This window comes from Diadema setosum, chromosome 13 (assembly GCF_964275005.1).
Source record: "Diadema setosum chromosome 13, eeDiaSeto1, whole genome shotgun sequence".
Taxonomy (NCBI): Eukaryota; Metazoa; Echinodermata; class Echinoidea; order Diadematoida; family Diadematidae; genus Diadema; species Diadema setosum.
Window position 1 is genome coordinate 14,618,750 of NC_092697.1, and position 18,815 is coordinate 14,637,564.

Genomic DNA, 18,815 nt, shown 5'->3' on the forward strand with positions numbered 1-18,815 from the left:
GGACCAGTGTCAGTGTGCAATGTTGACAAAAAAAGAAGAAGCAAAACTAACTCAGAGTAGAGTTAGTATAGCAGTCTGGAACAGAAATCACATGACCGAGCCTTGGTCATGTGATAATCATGCCTTGGTCATGTGACAAACACCAGCATCTCCAGGTATCCTCACAATGAAACAGTGAAACACACATTTGAAAAATAACAGATTGTCTTCTTACAAGAAACAGACAATAATGCATCAATGCCGTGCAATGCTAATATCAGAGCTGTCAAAGTATTTAGGTTCTGGGATGAACAAGATGTTCAATGAAAAAAAAAAATATATAAAAAGAGTGCAAGAAAAACAAGCGTGTCAGATCTTTTTTTTTTTAGATAATGTTCAGTTTTTTGATCATTCGAGAAAATCTCTTGACTGTCTTTTGACTACAAATAAAAGTCCCTGAAAGGTGAAAATCTTCCCAAGAAAATTGAGCTTTACTCGATCTAGATTGTCACTTTACCTGCTCTTTACTGTTTGTCTCATGCCATTACGTAGCTTTCATTCCGTGAAGAGACATTTGATTTTGGAACGCACGGAAATTGCAGAAAATCGAGTCAATCTGCATGAGATTAATCATGTCGTTCATGCCCCACCATGGAGATCTTGAGGATATCAAGAAGAGTAGAAATGTCATAAATTTTAATGATTATGGGAGCAAATGCCCACGGGAACAAAATGATGATTAACACAAAGACTGCATATAGCAGGCACGCAGTTATTTCTTCACAGTGCATTGAGGGAATTTGTTTTCCTTTTGGCATTCCTGCATATTTTAGCAATATTTTTCAATGCATTGTTAAAATTTGGGGTAAGTAGATCAGTTCTTTAGGAGCAAATACATGGTGAGATATGCAAGACTCACATAAATAAATACAAACTGATATTTACAAGTGCAATGCCACATTCTGCGCTCTTCCACTTTTGTGGAAACGAGTGGTTAAGCAGCAATAACATAAGAATGTCAATAGAAGTGTGCCAAGTCCCATAATGTTTAAACCACAGCACAAATAAACATATTACCACACACGGAGCCTTTTCCATCTGCCTTGATATGAACTACGCGAACGATCGTGAGTTTCTCACACCGATTGATTGTGACAACACGGCACCTGGAAATGGTCTCCGACCTGCGCACTCTGGAAGCGAATATTCGTGTGAACGCAAACACAAGAATGATTTGAACTGGAATATCGTACAGAAACGAAGAGATGGGAAAGCTACGTATCTGGCGCAATCACAAACATCAGCTGGGTTGATTGTGGAAGCCATTTCACTTAAATGCAGCACAAAATATGTATACATATTATTCACATGCTTAAAATTCTATATACACAATATCTAGATTTATCTTAATCTCTGTTTTCTAATAAAGTGGAATTAAGACAGACAAGACTTTTCCTATGCTACATTAGTATAAAAAGATTATGTTCCTTCAAACTGCCACAAACGTACACCTACTTTGAATGCTGATCTCGGTAATGTGGCAAAATTCTGTGAGTAAAGGCATCTTACAGGCAAACATCCTGCTTCAGTAGAAACACACGTAGGCAAATACACGGCGTGACATGATATCCATGGATGGGCTACGGAAACAATCAACATTATCATACCAATGATTCATATTTCAAACACCTGTCCACAACTATGTCCATGACAAGAGAATCTAGGAAAAGCATGTACAGACACGACACGTTAGGCAAATTCTTTGATGAATATGAAGTGATTTTTTTTTCTTCAAATCCAATGGATTTTCTACATGAAATAGAACTTTTACTCAAGTTTTACAAAATAGATCTGAATAGCACCTTCAGTTTCATTTGAAGGTTTCAATATTCGACATATAACCTCTTAGCTTTTGCTTCTTAGGTCATTCCTCAACAATTGTCCACTGGGTGACCCAAACCGATGCCTTTTCTCCTATGGATACATTTTATAGTTAGCGCTGCCACTCGAAAGAAAACTTTCACAAGTTTCCGCTCAGATAGGACTACTACTCACCAGCAAAAGAATATCCATCCGACTCTTAATGTCCTGCTAACTCATCTAGATCTTCGAATAACAAGGACCAGTATTCTCATGTCTATTTCATCGAGTGTGTTCTAACAGCACCATTGAAGTGGACATAACACTGCATACTGTCATGTGACGCTGAGACATATTAGTTTAGTGTGGTGTCATAGGAGACCATTGCTTCCTATGTGTGCCCTGTACTCATCCAACACACACAGATTAAAACTGGAATGAATGTTGCCGTGCACCTGATGTGGGTGGGGCTCCAAGGGCTGGTTCGCTAAGCTCTACTATCAATCTGAAGTTCAATTCAACTGATCTTAGGAACAATTTTGGGATTAATCAGTCATCAAAAGTTAGGAACTGTTTCATTAGGCCATTTGGGAACAATATCTTGCGCCCACATTGCCACGTTCTGGAATACATCTTGAATGTTTATGTATCCTTCCCAACTAGATCTGATCAGAGTCTGTCCAAATTCATTGTTTGGCTTGATATAGTTCCTATGTTAGTGAAACAGGGCCCTGGATTCCACATCATAAAGGCAGAATTAGCCTCTGCTGGCTAGCAATACAACAAGATCGCATGAAGAACACACCTATCACCTTGCATACACAAACAGAGAGCCTAGGTTTTAGATTTTACACTGTCCAACTGAACGTTGCCCCTCTTGCGCCCCGTCCTCCACTCATCGCTCAGAGGGTCTCACTGTTGCGGATGCTGTGGTTGGAGGCGCTCTTCGGGACCCGCGACATGTCCCGCCGGCCCCCCGTCCGTCGGATGGTGCCCACCAGGTGGTTGCGCTTGGAGATGAGGGGCATGAGGCGGTCGGTGAAGCGGTGGTAGTTACGTTCCAGCTCCCTCTGGTACTCCCGCTGGTCCTGGCCTATCAAGCCCCTGTTCCTCCTCAGGGCATCACCGCATCTGTACCAGGCAGGGACAGGCACCACACACACAAAAAAAAAAGGTAAAAGAGAAACAATGTCATAACCTCCTCAAACTACTGTAAAAGCAGGCATTTTCACATACAGATATTTCTGCAAATGGCGAGGTCACAGACAATTTTATAGTATGTTTATTTTTAGATTTGACATCGAGGAGATCGTACTTGCACAAAGATACTAGTAAGTACTCTAGCAAGTTTGTATATTGTTAAATTTGCGGCATAATAGTGATTTGCGAAATTCACGAAAATTAAACCCTCAGGAAAATAACAGCTTTTACAGTAAAACAAACAGACAAAAAAAATGTACATAAAGAGAGTGTCATCAATCTTTAAGATTGTTGACACATAACTTGTTCCCTGCAAGCTCAAAAATTCTTACTGGTAAATTGTCTACATACAGTTCAACCATGCAATACTATGCAGAATAGTGAACTGGGAACAGCTGAATATGCCTCTAATCAAGTTGCAAACAGACACCAAAAAATCATGATGCTTGAGCAATATCCATCTTACCTTCACCATACTTATCACTACTCATACTGATACTCTAAAAGGAAAGACTTATAACACCAACTCCTGTTTAAAATCTAGTCCTGGCCACATAATATCACACAATTTGCACTCAAAAGGGGAAACAAATCTGGACCTGAAAGTGACAGCTTGCTACATGACTGAAAGAAGACAGTTTACAAAAGTCTAGATTGTTTTCTATTTTTCCAATAGTGACTCACTTTTTCTGGAGATCCTTTAGGCAGAGCCTCAGGGTGTTGTGGTGTTTGTCTAGTGTCTTCTCAGCATCCAAGAACACTTGGGCCACTTCCATTGGACCCTAGGGGAGAGGATGAATGGTTGGGGAGGGGGGAACAAGACAGAAAATGTAACTGAAGATGTACAACTACATACAAACTGTCTGTGGTAACTATGTCTTTCTCAATCCATGAGATCATTCAATGGAATCCTCCCCCTCCCTCCCCCCCCCCAAAAAAAAAAAGATTAAAAGACAAATTCTTAATTGTAGTCTGAAGAAAATTTCAATTCATTAAAGTTTAGCATTTTAAAATATTGTTCATCAGTAAGTAACTTAGGAAAAGAAATTTCATTTTTAAATGCGCATCAACAAATATGTTTTTGCTGATGTGACCTGCTGGCAAAAGTGAAATAGCATTCTCTTTGCCAAATTTTCTTGATTCTATTTTTCCCAAGTCCTATTCAAAACTCACTATTTAAAATTTGCGGAAGTTTGTGACAACAGATACATATCTTGTATAAGGGATAGTTCTGTCGTTACTCGGTGTCCATTTCCTGTCTTTGTGCATGCTATTTAGCAAACCCGGCACCCATTTAATAACATCCTTGCCACTATGGACCACACCCAGGGGGGTAAAGACACGGACAAGAATGGGTGCAGTTCCACCCCCCTCACCTGGTTGACTGTGGTGCCGATGCACCCCTGTAGAACCATTTGGAGCATCTTGGGATCAGCGGGCTCCTGGATGGTGGCCAGCTCCAGCTCTTTGGTCTTCTTCTGGATGTCTTCTATGGCAACCTCCACGGGAGAAAGGACGATCTGGAAGAGGGGCAGATGAAAACCGACAAATTATAGAAATGGATGAATGAATGAGTAAGTACACAAATATACAGATAGACGGATGGATGGACAGGTAAATAGACATACACTGTTTGAACAGCTAAATAAATGATAAAATAATTGAATAAGTATACAATGATTAAATAAACAAATATAGCAGATAAATATCTCCAACAGATAAGTGACAGCTTGTGAGTGCACTTTCATACAAGGGGCTACCATTACCGTGACAGCTGTAAATCACAGCTGATTAGAATTGGAACAACATGAAATAATCACCTTCAAGGCTGAATACCATGTGGTCAAAATTCAACAATAAGACGGGTATGGGCATCATTGTACACACACACACACACACAAAATATACATTGGACTATTAGCTACAATGTATTTGCTTAATATTATTTCCTACTTCTCACTCTGTTCTTCACTTTTCCCTTCTCCATATCTCTCTCTCTCTTTCTTCTGTTACATACCTCCATTTCTCCTTACTCTCTTCCCTTCCTTTGAGACCTGATAGTCAAAAACCCCACCCATCTCTTCCATTATCCTTCTCCCTCCACCTTCCCTCTAGCCTCCTTGGTCCCTCCCCACCGCCATCCCCTCCCCCCTTCAGATGCTGCTTGAGCCAAATTTACCTCCTCCTTGTGCACGATGGACACCCTGGTCTTGATGTAAGGGAACGAGTGTGACGTCGTCAGGATGGTTTTCCTCTTGCACTGGTCCTTCAGCTCACCGTGGGCACGGCCATCCTTGGTGAAAGGGGTGGCAAACATGAACCGCTCTGGAGCAAGTAGAAAGTTTGGGAGAAAAAAAAATCACACCTTTAGTCACAGGTCACACACACACAAAAAAAAATTATTCTGTACAGATGGTAAAAAAAAAATAATTTCAAGTTTTCATTTTAGGGGTTATGGTTGTTACGAAAATTCAGTAAATTGTCATCCCGAAACATAGTTCATTTTCCTTTTTTTTTTTTTTGGGGGGGGGGGGGGGGGTGTCAGACTTCTGAATCTACATAGCATTGTATGTTTACAGCTTCCTAAAATCTCAAATAAAAACTGAATTGTTTGAGTCATTCTTTTCTGCATGGACAAAATGCCACAAATGGGTGTCTTAAACTTCATATCCTATGACAAAAAGAAACACTATATGATTTGATATGATGTGACATGATATGATATTACATATGAATAATATCATATATGATATATGGTATATGATATAATATGATATATGATATGATATGATAAATGATATATGATAAATGATATGACATGACATGACATGACATGACATGACATGACATGACATGACATGACATGACATGACATGACATGACATGACATGACATGACATGACATGATATGATATGATATGATATGATATGATATGATATGATATGATATGATATGATATGATATGACATGTTACAATACTGTATATGCTATCAAATCAAATCAAATCAAAATCTCACTGAGGTTGTAATTCCTGCTGAAGAGAGTTGGCCTCTGGAGGATCTCGTAGTAATCAAAGTACGGTTCCACATAGGTGACTTGGATGTAGGCCTTCAGTGGGTCAAGCTTGGACTTGTCGACGGTGTTAGAGTCCTTGATGACCTCCACTGTCCCTTCGCCAAAACGGTCAAGGTAGAATTTCTAGGAAAACAAAGCAGAAGATAGAGTTTATCACATGTATTGATAAATATATCAGGTTATGCAACATATGAGTAGCCTTCACACAATCAATGTTGTGATATTTGACTCTTTAAAAAAAAACCTAAAAAAACAAAACAAAAAAAAAACCTATACAAATTCAGAAATATTGAACCTTTCCAGTCCTATTTCATCCTAGCATCTACCTATCTGCATATTAACCTGCTGAAGAAGGACTGATTTCCTTATAACATGCATTTCTGATTCAGCCCAGCCCTAGATTACTCAGAACTAGTCTTCTTCAATGAGTTATGATTATTAAAGTGCAATGTGAGTTAATGCCGGAACCAGAAATTATTTGAGTGCAGGAAACTTTTGCAAATTTCATGAGAAGTGAAGACTCACGAAAGTAAAATGTACGCAAGAGTGTTTGTGTACACAGTGCACTGAATGCCAGTTGCCAATTTGCGACAGATTCATGCTGCAAAGAAAGTCATCAGCTCTAATTCACAAAAGTTTCATGTCAACAACGTTTCTAGTTTTACAGTAAGCATAAGATAAGCATATAATTCATAACTCTTTCATAATAATGCAGGATCAAAGAAACTTTTTAAAGGGACTGTACAGTACTGGTTGAGGTGAGGATTCAGGTTTATGACATTCCTAAGTGAAACAATGAGAAACCTATTATGAAATATGAAAGAGCATGTAATTTCAAGAAGGATTCAACGTTGATGAAAATTGGTTTTCAAATGGCTGAGATATCAAAAAAAGTGATAATAATAAAAGCGACAGGCCACACCTTTTATTAGGATCTCTGTTTCACGTTGTTTTTGGATATCTCAGCCATTTCAAAACCGATTTTCATAAAATAAACTTTTGATACCCCTTAAAATTGAATGCTCTTTGACATCTCATAGAGTGGTTTCTGAATATCTCGCAAAACGTTAAAAGCTAAATCCTCACCTGAACCAGAACTGTACAGTCCCTTCAAATCAATAGCAAATATCACTGAGAACTATGAACCATGTCTCCTTAAAATGCCACTTCACTGATCGATTTTTGCTGTTCTTAAATGATGATTTTATTTCATTATTTCATTATTCATTTATTTATTTATTCATTTTTTTGGGGGGGAGGGGGAGGAGGGGGGAATAGCAAGGTGAAAAGGGAGAAAGGAAATCACTTTCAGGGCATGGGTTTCTTCCACCAAAGTTCACTGACCTCTAGTCTCTGAGCTATCTCCGGCAGCTTGGTGATGGCAGGCTCCTTGTACAAGAACTCCTCTCCATTCAGGTCACCAAACTTTGGCCCGTAGAAGCCCACTCGGAAATACGTCCCAAAGAGTCGCTTTGGGCCCTGAGCGGAACAAGACCAGTGACGTATACATTGGTACTTTTAATCATGATTCAATTTTGCGAGACCACTGAGAAACTACAGAATGCTTGCAAGCAAGCAACCAGAGGGCCAATGACTTTAAAGTCCCCTCTGAAGGTTAAAGTGCCTTGCCAAGAGGGGCAACAATTGCTGCCAGGGGACTTGAACCAGGAACCTACAGATTGATCGTTTGTGGTCTCATCCACTTGGCTACAACCGCTCAGTGCCACCCACAATGATTATAATGCACTATGTACTGACTAACATTAAATAGAGATACAACAGAGACACTTATACTTATTGGAGCACTGAATGACGATGCTTACATTAAGAAGACTGAAATCTGACCCTACGTAGGGTACCTTCAAATAGAAGATACATAGTACAGAATGAAGTACGAATGAATAAAGTTCTGACACAAGTGCAGCATTACACTCCACCTACTCAAAAAGTTCTCTGAACTTAATACGGTATAATCACTAACACACTAACTTCCACAAAATATGTTATCGTTGGGGTAACAGTTATGCCTCTGACTCTATTCACCAAGTATCTTGCCTTATTAATACACTGGAATAGTTGGTCTTGCAAGCTTCTAAGTCTAATCGAACAAACTGAATCTAACTTTATCTGAAATAGAAATGAAGCACACATAAAAAGGACATGATTATCTCATTAGGTCAAAGGTCAAATGTCAAACCCACCAGGTGTGAGATCTTGTTGAAGGCATCCTGCAGCTTGCCATGGACGATGGACAGGCGCTTGAACTCCCGGTTGGCCTCGTGGATGGGAATGAGAATCTTGTAGACCTCATTCACTGCCTCGAACAGGCCGGCCTTTGATTAGAGGGCAATTCAGACACAGGGTCAAAGGTCATATGGGATTCACATGTGAAGAGCAGAAGTACTACCATGGAAATTGCGTGGGTCTGATTCTCTGTTTTATATCTTTCATCTCATTATAGAGAAGACACTTACTAACTAGTTATATGCTCAAACCATTTAACACAACCATAGGAATACCATTTTACAATCCAACATGTATAAGTAATCTAACAAGAAATTGCATTTTCATAGCTCTGTGTCAACATGCAATGCGATGTAAGCAGGTCCAAACCCCACCTGGTTGAAGGATGCTGCTGCATGCTCCAATAGTCCCACCAACCCACTTTCAGTGAAGTACTTCCCAGTGCAGATGCCCTCCTCATCTGGAGACACCACGTCATCTGACACAGCACTCTCCTCCAAGACGTTGGGTGAAATTTTCTGCAATCATCAGCAAAAAAAAAAAAAAAAAAAAAAAGAAAAGAGAAGAAAATGATTAAAATTTAAACATGATAGGCATGAATCTATAAAAAAACACATATAACACAGATGACAAAACCTTGACATTGCATAAGCAGTCATGTGGACTTGGCGATTCTTTCCTCATCAAACACAAGATCAATAAATAACTGGCAGTCAGATTGCTGTTCATAAAATGTCTCTTTTATTTTGTCACGTCAGACCTGAACGCTTTTGAAATAATTCTTCAATCGTACCCATGAATATTGCAATGTCAAAAATAGTGTAATAACAGCTCTGCTGAATTTCATGAAAAATGCACAAGGAAAATGGTTATGAGACTTGTCTGCTCCAAATATGGTAATGGAATGAGGAATCTACTGCTGCTACACCTGGCATCATCTGAGAGGAAACCACTTTAATCTTTGTTGTTCACACATAAAGTAAAACCCTATCGTCAGTACAAACAACCTCTTATTTTTGCTAGAAAAGTATGATCTCATGGTAAATTTTTAATCCACTGTTTTCATACACGAGTGTGTGCTGCAAGCATTTCAATTATCTATTTATTTATTTATTCTTTTTTTACCTCAAACTTGACACAGCCCACAGGGAGGTAGGGTTTGTCCTCCAGCATGTGCAAGTACTCAGCAACGAGGGCAGCAGAGTGGACTAAGCACTCGGCAGCCTCCGTGTGTTTGCCGTGTTCTGAGTGCTTGCCTGCCATGTTCTGCAGCCAGGTCAGGCGGAGGTCGGGGGAGTTCTGGTACCTGCAAAGTGCGAGGGTCAAATGGTCAAAGGTCAAACAGTCATGAAATCTTCCCATTAACCCGTTGGGGATTGGCTGATTTTGCTACAACATGCATTTCGCACAGACACTGGCCCGAGTTTACTCAGGACTCGTCCTCAACAGGTTAATTTGATTTGTACACAAGGACAGTGTGCTGTGTGTCACACATTGCATAATACGTGTTCTGCCAATCGAGGAATGAGAGAAGCTGTTATAACTGGTCCAGAAATAGTTGAGGTATGGTTTTAATATTTTAGGAGAAATTATTCCGGTCTCAAACAAATTAGACATCACTTGAAAAAATTAAATGACAGCTACATTTGCACAGCACCACCATTAGGTTGTTTACATTCTTTACATGCCTTGAACAAGCCAAAATATTCCCTAAGATTACTGCATGGGCATCATCAGTAGTCAATGGTCAAAACACTTTCGATGCAAAGAGACATATCACAGATGGCAGCATATCACTCTAAATACACTGATTCAAGAATGAAGTCAAAATAGAATACTTGCTTAACCCTAAAAAGACTGGGCTATTTTGATGCCTTGTAGGACGGGGGGGCTCATTGGGCCCCTCCTAAGATCTCGGCCGTTGAACGCGTGATCGCAAGGAAAATTGGCACGCGCGTCACCCACAAAGTAATCTATAAAACTGAATAGGTAATGATTTCACAATTATTCAAATTTATTTTTAATAAATTAATTATGCTAATTTATGCATGAAATACAATAAATGGCTGTAAATCTGTAATCAAAGGTCCAAAACTGCTAATTTTTGGTCAAGGTACTTTTTGTAGGATTCTTATTGAATGTACATAAAAAAAAAAAGAAATGGCAGTATCAATTTTTTTTCTTATGTATTTCATTGTTTTTAAAATTTCTTATGTATTTCTTTGTTTTCGACTTTTTGTTTTTTATTGGTTTTTTTTCAATGGAAATCATCGGCGACATTATTCAGATCATAAACAACATGAAATAAATTGATTTCGATCTGTTAAAGTAAAAATAATGATACATTTATGAATTTTGGTCAGAAACAGAATTTGCATTGGATTTGTACATGAATCACGTTTCTGAGCAATTTCGGGTCTGACATGCACATACAAAATATTGCATAACTTCAGAACCGCCTACCCGAGCGTCGCGAATTTGGTCTCAAAAGTTGCGCAAGACTCAAAAGAAAAAAGTCATAAAACGTCATGGCGCGAGACTTTTACGTTACAGATTTATCGCGAAAAATGTCGAGGGGGGGCCTAAAAAGCCCCCCCCCCCCCCCCCCTCAGTCTTTTTAGGGTTAACTCTCTGTGTGCTTTGAATGCTGATTGAGAAAGAAAACCCCAGAGCACTTTACACACTGTCCAAAGTCACTGGCCTCGGAAAGGGTAAACCCTTTCAGGCCTACCACCTCATAATACCATTGACATTGTCTGCAAACATTATAACATGACAACAAGAGGGTTGAATATTGAAGTATGGCATAAATAGAGCACCAGCTTGCAGTATTTGGCCTTGGTGTGTGTGTAGGGGGGGGGGGTCATCTTACCCTTTGGCAATGCGGTACATCAGGTCCACCAACATCTCTGTGTCCTCCTTGAACTCTTTCATCTTCACCGTGTCCGACAGGATCATGTGGAGGTTGAACACTTGATCTCGCACCTAGGACGGAGGGAGGGGTTACAGTCACGCTATGATACCCAAAGATTCAAACCTACTTTAGTGACTACCTTGGTATAAAGACCATCTGCCCGTAAAGACTGGCACATCTAATTCCTTTATAAACAGCATACATGCAGTTTGGCACTGCTTTTAAATGCTTGCTTTAGGTGAAGGCTGGTTTGACCATACTGTGCTTTGCTAACAATGTTCAAACTGTCCATCACCAGGTATGACCCATTCATGGACACTGTATTTTGTATTGCCAGTAATTTTCACACGAGGTGCACACTACGAGGTTCATCCATTACAAACGGATTATGCACATATCGTGTGTTTCTACCAATGATTACACAGTGTATAATGACAAATGATTACCCAGCATCACATGCCGTGGTTCAAAATCTCTATCTGCTTAATGTCTGTGAATTAACCCATTGAGGGCGGACAAATTTTGCTACAGCACGCATTTTCCACAGACACCTGCCCGAGTATACTTGGGAATCGTTCTCTGTGGGTTTAATATCTATCATTGTTTGATTATGACCAATGCATTGATGACACGTTACATAATCATAATAGAAGTGTGGATAATTAGAACTTTCACACAATTCGCAGCAAACCTGAAAGCACAGGTAAAAATTAGAAAGTTTGAAGTTTTTGGGTCCTATTTCAGATTATCGTAATTTATTTCTATTCAAATGATATGCCAATGTTATAATACCTTCAGCCTAAAATTCAAAGTCTCTTAAATGCTTTGTAAGTCATACTGTAGGTTTGTTCAATTAGCTGCACACGATTATCACAAAACAAGGCCTCACTTGTTCTGGGAATGTGGTCTGCTGCAGCTCTACATCCTCCTCAGCATACGTGAGGATGGTCTTGAGGGAGCGTCGGAGGTACTCCTCGTTGAAGTTGGTTTCCGTGCCGACCAGCGAGGAGAGGGACATGGTGACCTGCATCTTGACCCTGGCAAAGTTCTGTGGATCGGACATGGGCAGCATCAGCATTTGGACAGATTAGAATGTTGTGTGTGTGTGTGTGTGTGTGTGTGTGTGTGTGTGTGTGTGTTCTTAGAAATGCTTTACATGTGTCTACCATATATCTCATGTACTTGTCAGGTATGAATAGAGCAAACCCCCATTCCTTTTCCAAATTGCACAGTCTAGACGAGATGGCTACAAAACAGGAGTGATTCAACAATGGCAAATACAATGCATTGTTTTGTCGTTATGCATATCATATGTACACTTTATTGCACATCAGCACACAACTTTAATACACGATATACATTGTAACTTGATCTTGATTACTTTGAGGTTGTCTGCCACAAATCCCTCTAATGTAAGTGTATCCAAAATGTTCAAATACATCAACAAAACCTTCAGAGAACTTTCAAGAACACTGAATAGACGAGAGTTATTGACGATATTCAGTCACACAAATAAACATATCCAGATCAATGTATCTCCCACAAAAAATATAAACATAATTCTATTATCATGCTCTATATAACTCATTACAAATAAGTATATGAAAAATATTGATATCTTCTGATATTGATAACCTTTGAACACTGTGTCATCGCAAAACTTGCATTATCATGATACTTTATATGCTAACCTATTGCACAGAAGCATAAAAAAATATTTTAAAAAATGAAACAACTTCTGAAATTTATAACCCTGTCACACTGTCAAACTCACATTGCCGATCTCAAAATTCTGCCTCATGAGCAGGTAGAGAGAGGCACTGGCGTGGGAGCGCACACTGCTGATACAGGAGCTGCAGTGGTGGAGGAGGCGGAAGCACAGGTCTGCACACTGCTCCGTCTCTTCCTCAAACAACAGCTCAGGGTACTGGCAGAAACAAGAGAACACCATGGATATATAGATAAATGAAGAACTTGTGTGACTGTCTAATTGACAGATAGACAGACAGACAGACATATAGACAAAAGAACAGACAGACAAACAGACAGATAGATAGGCAGATAGGAAAATAGATAAACAGACAGACCAACAAAGTAACAAACTGCATGAGTCAACATGCAGTACATTGTATTAGGGCTGCCAACACGATGACATGGAAAACAGGAAAATTTACAGAGATCCTAGAAAAAATTGTGTTACATTGATTGATTAAGGCCCATTGAGGTAATTCATTCAGTAAAATAAAACACAAAAGTAAATCACACTGGCATTGACAATGACGGCCGGGCAGCCTTGAAAGCATCTTGTGTTTCTATTAGATTGCTCAAAATACTCTATATGAATCCAAAACCGATACTAACTGATTACTGGTTAACTAACATCCTAACATCCATTAGGGAAAAGACAGAGGGGATTGGGGAAAAGGGGCGACAGTCTGAAAGAAATTGAATTGAATTGGAACATAAGAAAAAAGGGGGAGGAGAAAAGTGCAAGAAACTTCCTGTTTTAAGATATAATCTTCTTCAAATGGACAAGAAATTGCACAAACAGAAAAACCATGGCAACACTCATCACTGAAATTTGGCTGATTCTTCCAAATAGTTGAGAATCTTCAAAGTGTGAAGTCTGCATTCTTGTCATTCATATATTTAACCCTCCCCTTCACTAGTGTAAGATGCTACCAAAAAAAAAAAAAAAAAAGTTAATGTGGAAACACCGGAAGGCACTGACCTTGAAGACAAGTGACCGCTGGGTGGCCAGAATGCTCTCCATTACGGTCGTGCTCTGGTTGCGGGCCAGGGCATGGAGAAGGACAGTCATGATGCCGGTCAAGCAACCCTGCAGGTGGTCAGTCTGGGACACCGTCTGGTAGAATTCAGAGAGCAAGGAGTGGAGACTATGAAATGGTTGCTTAGCAACAAATGGTACTCATCACTCCTTTTCTGAGATGCCAAGATCGGGTCACAATTACAAGGCAGGGTACTTATTGCTTGTCAACAAACAATCTGATAGTATTTGCCCTGCTTGTGTGCTGCTGAAAGCCGAAGAGCTTTGGTTAGCAAGGCAGTGGTGTAACACCTATATTACTTTTACACTAAAAAAAATAAATGCACGTACACACAAAGAGCAGTAGGGGAGATATGTATATGCGTATTACGTACATCTTGGTAGGCAAAGATAATTTCAACATGGGGGAGGTTGCTACATATTCTTTTGTCAGGATACAAGAGAAAGTTCTACTTTTCAGGGAGTCTCCTGCTTGTCAGAGAGTCTTAGTGGCTCTGTAGTTACCTGCACCATCAGCTCCAGGGTGTCGAGTACGGTGAAGGAGACCTCGTTGGCTAGCAGGGCCTCCAGGGCCGCCTCCTGCTCCAGCTCTCCCTTGGGTCTGGGGGGAGACAACACCATGATATAGTATCAAGAAGTTACAGCTGGGTTAAATGTCTTATCTTTCATGTTGTATACAGATTAAGACAATTATGGAGACAGGGCAGATCTAATGTGGGAATCACTTGTGGACTCACATGCTCTAGGCTAGAGGTAAATGATTTCATTCTGTGAACCTTAGTCCACATTTTATTTTGATTTAACCCTAAAAAGACTGGGCTATTTTGGTAGCTCGAAAGACTGGGGGGGGCCTAAAGGGCCCCCCCTTAAGATCTCGGCCGTGGATCGCGCGATCGCCGCGGAAATTTGCACAATGGTAGTGTGCGATGTAATCTACAAGATCGTATATTTAAATTTTCCAAAATAGTCTTCTTTTATTTTATTTTGATTAATTATGCTAATTAATGCGAGAAATCAGACTTTTTTTATCTAAATCAGTAAATAAAGCTCCAAAAGTGCTCATTTTTGGTCTAGATAATCTTTGTAGCATTCTTAGCAAATATACTTGAAAAAAAATTCGGTATCAAAATTAATTCCTAATTTATTTTATTGTTTTATGAATTTCTTATGTATTTCCTTGTTTTTTCGACCTTTTGTTTTTGTTGTTTTTTTCCGCAAAATTTGTGGCAGACCCTTTTTGAAGCATGATACTACTAAAACAAATTGATTTTAGCCATTGAGAGTAAAAATAAGCATATTTATATGAACCATATGATAAAACTCAATTTGTATTGACTTTGTACACAAAATCGCATTTTTGAGCCATTTTCGGTCTCACGTGCATGTACAAAATGTTATGTAACTTCAGAACCGTACCCCCGGGCGTCACAAATTTGGTGTCAAAATGTGCGGGAAACTCGAAAGAAAAAAGTCACAGAGCATCGCGGCGAGAGCATTGCGTGTTGCTGAGTAATCGCGCGAAATGTCGAGGGGGGGGGGGCCTTTTAGGCCCCCCCCAGTCTTTTTAGGGTTAAGCAATAATGTCAAAACCTCACAACATTTTTGTATACTTGTATACATGCAACAAATTCTGGCAAAAAAACAATAGAAAACAAAAGGTCGAAAAAACAGTAAAATACATAAGAAATTAACAAAACAATACAAAACAAAAGAAACTGATTTTGATTGCGCTTTTTTTTTATCAGAAAATTGTTTGATATGTCTTGAGGAACTCTGACACAAAAATTTAGCAATCCTTCAATCTTTTTAATGGAGTTATAGGTGAAAATATGATTTCATGCGTAAATTTGCATAATCAATTTATTAAAAAATATAAAATCAAATTTTTTCTACTGTATGACCATATAATCTTGTAGTTGACATCCGGCTCTACGTACAGGCAAAATTTTGCGGCGATCGCGTGATCGGCGGCCGAGATCTGAAGGGGGGGTCAAATTGACCCCCCCCCCCCCCCCCCCAGTAAAAACTTAGTCTCAAATAGCCCAGTTAGAATAGGGTTAAGGAGCCTCACATCCCTTTAACCCACTGAAGACTAGTCACAAGTATATACTCGGGTAGGTGGCAATGGGAAATGCGTGTTATAGCACAATCAGCATGTCCTCAATGGGTTAAGAAGCCTCACCTGTCTGGAACCTCTGTGTTCTGTCTCCAGTGGGTCAGGTCCTTCCTCCACCTCAGTCTCTCCGTCTGTCCCAAGGCTGGACTGAACCCTCGGTCTAGGGCCAGGACCCAAAAACAAATCCATGTCTCTGAATGACACACTTGCTTATCATCCTTCATACAGATTCACACTCATCACTCTTACTTTCACCTTTATCTACCGGCCCTCATGCTGTAGCACAGACGGCTGTGAGCAAAGGGCTAGAGAGTCAAAGCTGAGCGTGTCAGCATGAAAACCTTTTGGGATCGCCAATTGTGATTATTATTTGTGGCAAGGAGAATTTTAATTCGATTTATCAACCGGCCATCAGTGCGAAACGTGTATGCATGGGCTTCTTCTGACTGTGCTCTTAAGAATTACCATGTGGTCAAGATTTTTCCTATCACTGTTTGGTAGCAAAATTTGATTATTCAAAGTCATAACTCAGAAAGATCTGCAAAGGCCCTTTTGCCGTGTGTTGGCTCAGAATGGTGGTGTGACTAGTCTCAGGTCACATGACTCCGTTTGCTCCTCTTGCAATTACTACAAAAGAATCGCCTGAAACAAAGACTACACATATATGATAAGAAACATTTAGCTTTCAGTAGTACGCAAACTATGTCCTGTGCAAGACAGAGGTGGACAATTGTTCAGAAAGTTGTTGTGTATAACAATGACAGGTGTACAAAATGAAATTGAGTTGGCAGAACAGAGAAAGCCATAATGACTATAAATACAATTTACATAGCACTTACAATGGGTGTTTCTAAGCAATACATGTTCAATGGAAAATTAGAACAGCCAAAGAGTAACAAAATTATGAAAGTACACTGTGATCGGATTTCAGCGTCTACTGGATTACAAAATGATCTTCTTTTTTTTTTTCTTAAACTCTCATCACTCTATGAGAACCTTACTGAAAACTATCTTTATCCCTAATTACTACAGGATTTCCCTCAAGTATAATGAGAATTCAATTTGAGTATTTTAGTCGTGATTGGGTTCTTTCATTTCCTCTGTGCGCATGGAAGAGCCTGTCATTGTGTTTTGACGTGTCCCAAGATTGTAGCAAATGTATTGTGGCTGGCTGGTGTATGTAATATGAGAGCATCCCGACGCACGGCGGCGCCCTCACCTGATGAGCCCTGCCTACTGTGCCTCTGGATCATGTCGCTCCTGGCGCTGGTCGTGCCCAAGATGGCCTCCTCCAGCCGCTGCTTGATCACATCGTTCTTCTTAAAGGACATCCTGTTGAGCCGCTGGATGACCGCATGCTTGCCCTACACAGATAAATGTAAATGCAGACCAATGCAAGAAGTAAACCTTTTATGTATGTCAGCACTCTTTTGAGCCTTGCAGCAAAGCTGGTTTATGGGTGGTCCGTTATTCCCCTAAAATCTTATCCATAATGTACGTTACTCAGCGTATTCCCCTCAAAACTTGACCATAGTGTACGGTGGTCAGAGTATTTCAATAAAAACTTGACCATAATGTAAGATAGTCAGTATATTCCCCTCGAAACATGACTGTAATGTAAGATGCTGTTGATGGTGATGATTCACAGCATTTGTATGGCACAATATATTTGTTAAAAACAGACATTCAATGTAATATGTTCAGTATATTCCCCTTTAGACTTGACTGTAATGTGAAGTGGTCTGTGCATTCCCCTCAAAACCTGACCTTTAAAATGAAAACAAAGTTCTGGTAAGGGCTTGAGAACCCGTCTGGCACCATTTCATATTTGCTTGCAATATATCGATAGAGTCTACAAAGAAACTTACCTGGCTGACGCGGTTTGCCGGAATGATGAGTCGTTTTGGAGTATTTTGAGAAAAATAATAAAAGTCGGTAGACCGACTTTTATTCCAGAAGGCTCCACACTAACTCGGTCTCAGGGAAAACTCGACCCTATTTCAGACAATTTACACACAGTTCGTGATCGCCATGTTCATCAGTACTCTATAATACTACAGGTACCAAACGAGGCCTTACTGAGCAGACAGGAAAGTGCGTGCTAATCCTGTACAAAACAAATGGACAGCGCGCGGTCCTCAAGCCTACTAGTATACGCACATCACCTCAGTTGCTGAGATGCGCGGTCTTTGAAGTTTTTGTTGTTGTTTATCAAGCGTCTTTGATTGTTTTTAGAGGTGCTTGAGAGGCGCACACTAATTTTGTATGCGCGCCAAAGAGGTTTTTGACGCGCGCGTTGTAACAACTCGGACCATTACTGCGAGTAGCCAGAACGCTACAATGTAGTTTATACAGGCCGCTCCCATATGCATAGTACACCACACTGTACAATCCAGAGGGACAACCAATACAACTCATCCCGCCGTCAAGCAAAGCGAGGCCGAGTTATCCCCGAGTCCGAGTCTAGCCTGACCCCGTTCGGGTAAGTTCTGAGACTGAACGTTTTTGGTTAATATTTCCCATTTTCGTCGGTAACAATTAACTATCTTGTTATTACAGCTTTATTCCGCACATTTCCTAGGCATACGTTCACATTTTGGAGCAAAATTTGACAACTTTTGCAGGCGTACCAGAACTT

The 18,815-nt window shown here is 40.0% G+C and overlaps 1 protein-coding gene across 1 annotated transcript in view; it reads right to left on the bottom strand.

Moving 5' to 3' along the window:
* Nucleotides 1–1,146: 1,146 nt before the first annotated feature.
* Nucleotides 1,147–18,815, bottom strand: part of LOC140236801 (dedicator of cytokinesis protein 7-like) — a 52,838-nt gene continuing 35,169 nt past the window's right edge. The window contains exons 27-42 of the mRNA XM_072316736.1: nucleotides 17,391–17,541; nucleotides 16,244–16,337; nucleotides 14,566–14,662; nucleotides 14,005–14,139; nucleotides 13,048–13,200; nucleotides 12,163–12,321; nucleotides 11,232–11,344; nucleotides 9,485–9,665; nucleotides 8,734–8,877; nucleotides 8,317–8,448; nucleotides 7,460–7,594; nucleotides 6,058–6,238; nucleotides 5,219–5,364; nucleotides 4,416–4,559; nucleotides 3,724–3,821; nucleotides 1,147–2,970 (exon numbers count right to left, since the gene is read on the bottom strand). Coding sequence (XP_072172837.1) covers nucleotides 2,742–2,970; nucleotides 3,724–3,821; nucleotides 4,416–4,559; nucleotides 5,219–5,364; nucleotides 6,058–6,238; nucleotides 7,460–7,594; nucleotides 8,317–8,448; nucleotides 8,734–8,877; nucleotides 9,485–9,665; nucleotides 11,232–11,344; nucleotides 12,163–12,321; nucleotides 13,048–13,200; nucleotides 14,005–14,139; nucleotides 14,566–14,662; nucleotides 16,244–16,337; nucleotides 17,391–17,541 — 2,292 coding nt within the window. The 3' untranslated portion in view covers nucleotides 1,147–2,741. The remainder of the gene's footprint in view (nucleotides 2,971–3,723; nucleotides 3,822–4,415; nucleotides 4,560–5,218; nucleotides 5,365–6,057; nucleotides 6,239–7,459; nucleotides 7,595–8,316; nucleotides 8,449–8,733; nucleotides 8,878–9,484; nucleotides 9,666–11,231; nucleotides 11,345–12,162; nucleotides 12,322–13,047; nucleotides 13,201–14,004; nucleotides 14,140–14,565; nucleotides 14,663–16,243; nucleotides 16,338–17,390; nucleotides 17,542–18,815) is intronic.